General features: G+C 42.8%; 1 protein-coding gene and 1 long non-coding RNA gene across 2 annotated transcripts; both read left to right on the top strand.

The window, feature by feature from the left end:
* Positions 1-1,290: 1,290 nt before the first annotated feature.
* Positions 1,291-3,573, top strand: LOC122928391. The gene is made up of 3 exons (XR_006387881.1): positions 1,291-1,385; positions 1,465-1,581; positions 3,553-3,573. It is a non-coding gene; the product is annotated as an uncharacterized LOC122928391 (long non-coding RNA).
* Positions 3,574-3,680: 107 nt separating this feature from the next.
* Positions 3,681-7,427, top strand: LOC122925813 (P2X purinoceptor 7-like). Its single transcript, XM_044277169.1, has 3 exons — positions 3,681-3,708; positions 5,385-5,746; positions 7,238-7,427. The coding sequence occupies exons 2-3, from the start codon at positions 5,436-5,438 to the stop codon at positions 7,425-7,427; spliced, it is 501 nt and encodes a 166-aa protein (XP_044133104.1). The 5' UTR covers positions 3,681-3,708; positions 5,385-5,435.
* Positions 7,428-8,109: the final 682 nt, after the last annotated feature.

Raw genomic sequence — 8,109 nt, 5'->3', positions numbered from 1 at the left:
ACGCCACCACTGCTGTCAGTCATAGATGTTACGCCACCACTGCTATCAGTCAGATGTTACGCCACCACTGCTGTCAGTCAGATGTTACGCCACCACTGCTGTCAGTCAGATGTTACGCCACCACTGCTGTCAGTCATAGATGTTACGCCACCACTGCTATCAGTCAGATGTTACGCCACCACTGCTGTCAGTCATAGATGTTACGCCACCACTGCTATCAGTCAGATGTTACGCCACCACTGCTGTCAGTCAGATGTTACGCCACCACTGCTGTCAGTCATACAAGTTACGCCACCACTGCTGTCAGTCAGATGTTACGCCACCACTGCTGTCAGTCATACATGTTACGCCACCACTGCTGTCAGTCAGATGTTACACCACCACTGCTGTCAGTCATACATGTTACGCCACCACTGCTGTCAGTCAGATGTTACGCCACCACTGCTGTCAGTCATAGATGTTACGCCACCACTGCTATCAGTCAGATGTTACGCCACCACTGCTGTCAGTCATACATGTTACGCCACCACTGCTGTCAGTCAGATGTTACGCCACCCCTGCTATCAGTCAGATGTTATACCACCAGTGCTGTCAGTCATAGATGTTACGCCACCACTGCTGTCAGTCAGATGTTACACCACCACTGCTGTCAGTCAGATGTTACACCACCACTGCTGTCAGTCAGATGTTACGCCACCACTGCTGTCAGTCAGATGTTACGCCACCACTGCTGTCAGTCATACATGTTACGCCACCACTGCTATCAGTCAGATGTTACGCCACCACTGCTATCAGTCAGATGTTACGCCACCACTGCTATCAGTCAGATGTTACGCCACCACTGCTGTCAGTCATACATGTTACGCCACCACTGCTGTCTGTCAGATGTTATACCACCAGTGCTGTCAGTCATAGATGTTACGCCACCACTGCTGTCAGTCAGATGTTACACCACCACTGCTGTCAGTCATAGATGTTACGCCACCCCTGCTATCAGTCAGATGTTACGCCACCACTGCTGTCAGTCAGATGTTACGCCACCACTGCTTTCAGTCATACATGTTACGCCACCACTGCTGTCAGTCAGATGTTACACCACCACTGCTGTCAGTCATACATGTTACGCCACCACTGCTGTCAGTCAGATGTTACACCACCACTGCTGTCAGTCAGATGTTACGCCACCACTGTTCACAGTGACAGATGTTACACCATGATTCCTGATACTGAACACTTTTTATATTATTTTAATTTCTATGTTTTAATTTGTTTAAATGTAACACTTATTTTATAAGATTTGTACCACTATGACGTCAAGTGAATGTGACGACATTTCGGATACAGTAAATGAAAATCAAAATATTGATTCCTCGACGACAAACATTGTGAGTATACAGGATATTATTAACGCTTTAATATTAAAATATAAATACTTAGATATGTAACTAATTATTTATATTATAGGTAACTAATTCAATGGAGTTGGATATACTAAATTCTTCAAATACTTGTACTATCTATCTGGATTATCCATATCAATTGGAGGCTTGTTATGTGGATGATGAAATTGTCAACCTTGAGGTAATTTAAAAGTATACTCCAAATAATATATGTTTTTTTTTTTTTTTACAATGGTAATCTGTCGACAAGAATTTTTATATTGAAAGGTACAATAAAATAAGTTTTTTCGTGCAGTAGTTCATGCTATGATAATTTTTTATTATGTCACGTTGTCGAATTTATAGTTATGCAAAGGAATCTCGAAGGAGGTAAGACTGGCGTTTTCGTCCACCTTTGCAGCCCAATAACTCCCCCCTGCAGTGCCCAGCCGTTCAACCGTGATGTTCACGGATATTTTAAGAAGTGGTCGGGTGCTTTGGCTCGAAATTAATGTGTGCTGGGCACTGCAGGGGCCATAATTTGGATGCAAAGAGGAAAGGTAACACTCCTTGGGCACTTCGGAGGTTCATTTGTGTCGCGAAACCAACCTCGCCACTGTGTTTTGGAGGGTGCTGTTTAAAAGCCTCTTGCCTCAGGATTATGGCCCATTCTAACTTTTAAACACCTGAACCTATTGCAGGTAATTTTGGATAGGTTTGTTCACCAAGTTATACTGTTTAAATTGATGTAAGTTTTATGTATGTACAATGTAACCTCGCAAAGTTGTAATAATTTATAATAAGTGTAACTTGTCAGCTTTGGAGGAATATGCTGGGTGTGGTTCTATTGTCCCATTGTGTGTTTAAATGGTGATTTCTGTCCTGTTGTCTCCGCATGTGCATTGGCGATCTCCCCTTTGTCCTGAGAGATAATTGGATTGCCCTGTGTTGTCTCTGGGACAGAGAGGAGGAAACTATGATGCATTGTGGGGATGTGTTGTATCTGTCCTGTGTTGCAGTCTGCCTTCTGCTCCTCTGGGAACGTGAACGTTTGGTTGCTGTATTTACATTTTATGTGTTGTAAATAACTGATTGGTTGTATTTCAAAACACTGTGGGCGGACCTGTATTTGCAACAACTGTAATAAAAACCAGGATGGGTGTGCCAGCACATCAGACGACTGCTTGACCCTCAAGACGGAGCCTTGTCTCGTTATTGGGGGGATTCCCTATATGCTGTTAGAGACTGTTTTCCATGAGTGTAAGCGAATTGTATGCTTTTCCTGTTCGTCTGCCGGCATCTATTAGCAAGGTTCCATTTTGGAGCGCTAATTTGTATCCAGTTGGGAGTTTGGTGTTATGCAGTAGCTGGGCCTGTCTCGCAGAAAGGGGCATATCGCCTAAACGGATTTTAACCCCTTGTCTGCTGAAACGGTCCGTTACAGTTTGGATAACTTAAAAAAGGAAATTTTATTATAAAATTCCACCGTGACATAAAAAAAATAATATCACAGCAGGAAAGAAGGTAGTTTATTGTATCTGGCAATGGTGGAAGATTAAGGTAACATTGTAATTACTGACATTGTGGGCATATCGCAAAGATATGCCCCCATTCTCTGATCATTGCGGGTCCCACCGCCAGGACCAGCAATTATATTGAGAACGGGGCCCAAGAAGTGAAGGAGGGTGTACCGCCCATGTGCGACCGCCATCCATTCATTTCTATGGTGCCGCTGACAATAGCCGAGCTGGCTCCGCCATATCAGTGGCCTCTATAGCAGTGAATGGGAGCGCAATGCGCATGCCGGGCCCATGCTCCCATTCACCTCTATGGGGGAGTCTGGGAGAAGTGATGGGTGGTTGAAGGACCACATGAAATATGTGGTCCCCCTAGCCAGAACTCTCCCTGCTCCATTTTCAATATATGTGCTGGTTGCACCTATAAGACAATAGGGACATATCCTAGCGCTATGCACCCATTGTCTGAAATGAGAAAACACCTTTTTTATGTTTAAATCGGATGACAATTTCACTTTCAAATAACTAATTTAATCTAAATTATTCTAATAAATTGAAAACTATATTTGTGAATTATGATATAAATTTATTTTAAATTATTTAACCTTATGAACATGATATTTTTTTACAAATATATTTTATACTTTTTAAAACAGAGTCTATTTGAAGGAGAAGGACAGCTATTAGATCAAATAATCGAAGAATCAAGCGAGGTGGCTATAATTATAAAATCAGAAGAGTCCTCCACATTAAATTCAAGAGACAGTGTGAATACGACTAACAATGTTGGTAATGCAAAGGGAAACACAGAGGTATATAAATAATAAACATTTTGATAACTTAATTATTTATAATTGAAGACTCAGATATGATGTCACCATGTTTTAGCATATTAAGCTGTCACCGTTGCAGTGTACATTAAACAACCTTTTTTCCTTTTGCGGTCTTATTTTTTCATGACATGATGTAATTTTTATAAAGCAGCGATTTTAGTGCTGTGCAAATCAACCTGCAAGGTGCACAGAGGGCCGTTACCTTTCTTCTCTGGAACAAGTAACGCCCATCTGCTGTGTTCAGTCGTTCAACTTGGCTATAGGAGGATCTTCCTTGAGAAGAGGTGGGTTGGGAACTGACGGGTGCGTTACTGGTCTCCATAGAAGAAAGGTAACTACCCTCTGGACACCTTACAGGTTGATTAGCATAGCATTAAATGCACTGTTTTATAAAAATTACTTCATGACATGAAAAAATAAGAGCACAGCAGAAAAGAACGTTGTTTAATATACACCGCATTGGTGACTGCTTAACATGCTGAAAGGGGGTGACATATTCCGTATAAAATATTATATACATTGGTAGTTTATATCAATGTTTCTGATATTATATTCATTACTGTATTTTCCAGCGTATAACACGACTGGGCGCATAAGACAACCCACAACTTTTCGATTTGAAATATATGGTTTGGGCTATACTCGCCGTATAAGACTACCACTCTTCCAACGCGCACTAAATAAAAATTTTAATCACCCAATTTGAATTAAATATGGTAATTTTAATTGAAATGCCCAGCCCTCCCTGTCTCAAAAACAATCTTCTCCAGTGTAGGGAATTGACCGTGGCAGCCAGGGCTTTACTAGCATCCTGGCTGCCATGGTAACAGATCGGAGCCCAGCAATTACACTTGGTTAAAAAAGAGTTACCCGGAATCTCATTGTTGTAATAAAAAACATACTGTACTTTTGTTAACCCCACCTGTGGTTTACAGTATTTATTTCCAAAAAGCAATTTTATATATATGCAAATTTCCAGTACCGTTGTGCCAAGGGGCGTTTCCTCCGCCGTTTTGTGCCCAGCCGCGCTCCGAATCTTGGATCCCAGCGCTGCCACTATGTTAATTTATTCACTGCACTTTTTTTTTTTTTCTTCTAAAGCTGCTCGTATTGTAGCGCATGCGCAGTTAGTTGGCGCGGTCTCCTCTATTCCCTCTGACCTCACAGCAAGAATGAGCGAGTGATCCAACTAACTTCGCATGCGCGAGATTACGAGCGGCTTCAAAAGATAAAAAACGGAACTGCAGTGAATAAATTAAGAGAGGTGCGGCACTGGGATCCAGTATTCGGTGCGCGGCTGGGCACAAAACGGCAACAGCCCCTTGGGCACATAGGTACCGGTCCTGATAATTTGTATTTATAGAAAAAAAATTTTTTTTGCAAAAAAAACAAAAAAAAAATAACACATGTCCCTCCTCCGCCCCTCTCTCATCATTGGTGTCAACGGGCAGCACAGGGGGGAGGGAGGTACTGCTTCCTTCTCCCCTGTGCTGCCTAATACCCGGCGTATAAGACAATCCCCGACTTTAAACAATGATTTCCGGTGTTAGAAACTCGTCTTATATCCCTGAAAAGACGGCATTTTAAACTGCCATCTAAACTTAAGTAAACTTTTTAATTAATAACAATGATATATTTATATTATTATTTAACAGATTACTGCACTTCTTTCGGAATTACGACTAAAATACACTCAACATTCAAACATGGAATGCTTCCCTCACAATCCAACTAGAAGAGGAAACGAACAATTTATAGAGTTTGATGAAGAGCCGGAGGATACCCGAGTTGGAAACACCAATTGGTGTACATGTTCAAAATGTCATATAATGCCAACTTATGTTGAGTCCATCTGTTGCCAAGAAATCCAAAATGCTGAACCGTTCATTTTGGACTGTTCATGTATAACACTTCATGAGTATTTTAATTTATACTGCCAACGAGAAGAGCTTTTGAATATAAATTTACGTGCCCTTGGACAAGTTCGGACACCACCTGCGGATAGAGATCTCAACCGGTAATTTGTTCATCAAATAGAATTATTCTAGTTGTAAATAGTTTGCATTTTTTATCTCTCGGACGCCAGTGCCATGTGAATAAAAACTCCGGGCCACAGGGCATGGACACAGAGTTTCGAAGCCGCAAGGGAATCTAAGCCCCATTCCGTGATCCCTCCATTTCCCCCCCCCCCTCCCAAAAAAAAATAAGACTGTTTTTTCGTTGAGCAAGTGTGGAACTGAACCTCTGAAAGCAATCTGTATTGACCCCCGCAGATCAGCTGTTTGAAAAGGCAGCGGCGCTGGCAGTAGCACCACAGCCTTCTCTCTGTTTACCGCAGGCCCAGTGACGTCATGACTTGTATCACTGGCCTGTGTGGAGCAAAACTTCATTTCTAGTGAACCGAGCTTTACTCCGCCAAGGCCAGTGATACTAGTTGTGACGTCACTGCCCCGGTGGTAAACAGCGAGAGGGCCTCGGCACTACTGCCATTGCGGCTGCCCTATCAAACAGTTGATTGGCGGGGTTCCCTGGTGTCAGACCCCTGCCGATCAGATGCTGATGATCTATCTAGAGGATAGATCATCAGTTTAAATAAGCTGCAGGAGTCCTTTAACTAACGCCAGTTCTCTTTATCCCCCTCTTGTCATTTCCCCCCCCCCCCTTTTAATTCACTTCACCCAACTTTGTTATTCTCTTTACCTTTTGTGTCACTCTCCCACCCCCCATCCTTGTTATTCTTTTTACTCCCCTTCTTATTTTCTATCCATCTTGTGTCATTCCCCCCTCCCCCGTCATTCTCTTTATCACCCCTGTCATTCTTGTCGACCTTGTCATTGTTCCCCTCCCCTTGTCATTCTCTCCCCCCCCCCCCCCCGCTACCTCAATTGTAGCGTGCCCGAGCACTGTATGCTCCACGGGTACTGGAGCTTTAGTTTCCTGTACCCGCGTAGACTGACAGGAAGTGCATACTGTGTGCACACTTGATGTTGGTCCGGCAGGGTACAGGAGACAGATCCTCCCTGTACCCTTGCACCATAAAGGGCTTGGCCACGCTACAATGAGGGACTGACAGGAGGGAGCGCCGAGCGCTTTCCTCCTGTCAGTCACTTTCTTCATGCTGTGCCGGGGCGGGGCCCACTCATGGACGCGCCAGACGGGGCAGTGCAGCAGCCGCCGAAGGCTCTATATAGAGCGCTTGGGCGGCTGCAGCATGAGGGGTGCCCAAAGCTCCCAAGGGGCACTCTACGCGGCTGCCTAGTCAGCCTATAGGACGCACTATCCCTGCTTTCAGGGCACTGCAGATTCCCTATTCCCATTATTACTTTAGTTGCCCTCCTCTGGACCCTCTCCAGCTCTGCTATGTCTGCCTTGTTCACAGGAGCCCAGAACTGTACACAGTACTCCATGTGTGGTCTGACTAGTGATTTGTAAAGTTGTAAGATTATGTTCACATCAAGGTATGCTATTAAATATCACTAATAATAATTTTTTGCTAATTTTTTAATAGGATACGGCGTAAGACGGCATATCGTTTTTTCACAACTTGGGTACATGGATACCTTGGTGTTGGAAACCGCAAACCTATACCCTCTTGTGCAGTCTATCTTATCCGAAATACCTTTCCAGATCCAGAGGACCACTACATGGGTTTCAAAGAAAGTTCTAATTACCCTGCTGAGTTTTTAGCTTTGGAATAAATACATTTTTATAGATAGAAATGTGATTTTTCAAAGTCTATTGTGACGGCTTTTATACTTTTTCTGTTTATAAACAGTAAACCTTACTCATAGAATGTTTTATAAGAGTGTTATTTTGTTTTTGCTGTGGCATGCATGACAAATAAATAAAAAAAATCGTTGTTATTGGTGTTAGAGATAATGGGGGTATATTACTAGAATATGCTCCGATTGTCTGTTATGTTAGGGTCCCACCAGTGGTACGCACACCTATATCAAGAACATGGCCACTTTAAGTGAATGAGACCACACTCCGCATGTGCGATCCAGGCTCCAATTCACCTATATGTAGCCAACGGCAGTAGGCCAGTAAACGCGCTTGGCTATTGTCTGTTGTCTCCTAGGAAAGTGAAGGAGGGTGTCCGTGCATAAGCAGTACGCCCTCCTTCACTTACGGGGCCATTTTCTCGATATAGGTGTCCGTACAAGCGGTGGTACCTGAAACTAACAGACAATGGGGGCATATCCTAGCAATATGACCCCATTGTCATTAATCGGAATAAACTTGTAATATTTAAATTTTATACACATTTGTTATTCAAAAACTTGTAATTTTTTAATCTTGAATTCTATATTATTAAACAGATGTGTGAACAAACAACAGATAATATTTGTCAAAAGTAAATTGTATTTTATTTTCATA

This window comes from Bufo gargarizans, chromosome 2 (assembly GCF_014858855.1).
Source record: "Bufo gargarizans isolate SCDJY-AF-19 chromosome 2, ASM1485885v1, whole genome shotgun sequence".
Taxonomy (NCBI): domain Eukaryota; kingdom Metazoa; phylum Chordata; class Amphibia; order Anura; family Bufonidae; genus Bufo; species Bufo gargarizans.
The sequence above is the reverse complement of the archived record's forward strand: the minus strand, read 5'-3'. Positions and strand labels throughout refer to the sequence as shown.

Bases quoted from the DNA above. Each gene is read 5' to 3' on its own strand.
- LOC122925813 (XM_044277169.1), top strand. From the start codon at position 5,436: ATGGAATGCTTCCCTCACAATCCAACTAGAAGAGGAAACGAACAATTT. The intron at 5,747-7,237 runs GTAATTTGTTCA...ATTTTTTAATAG, and splicing joins GCGGATAGAGATCTCAACCG to GATACGGCGTAAGACGGCAT.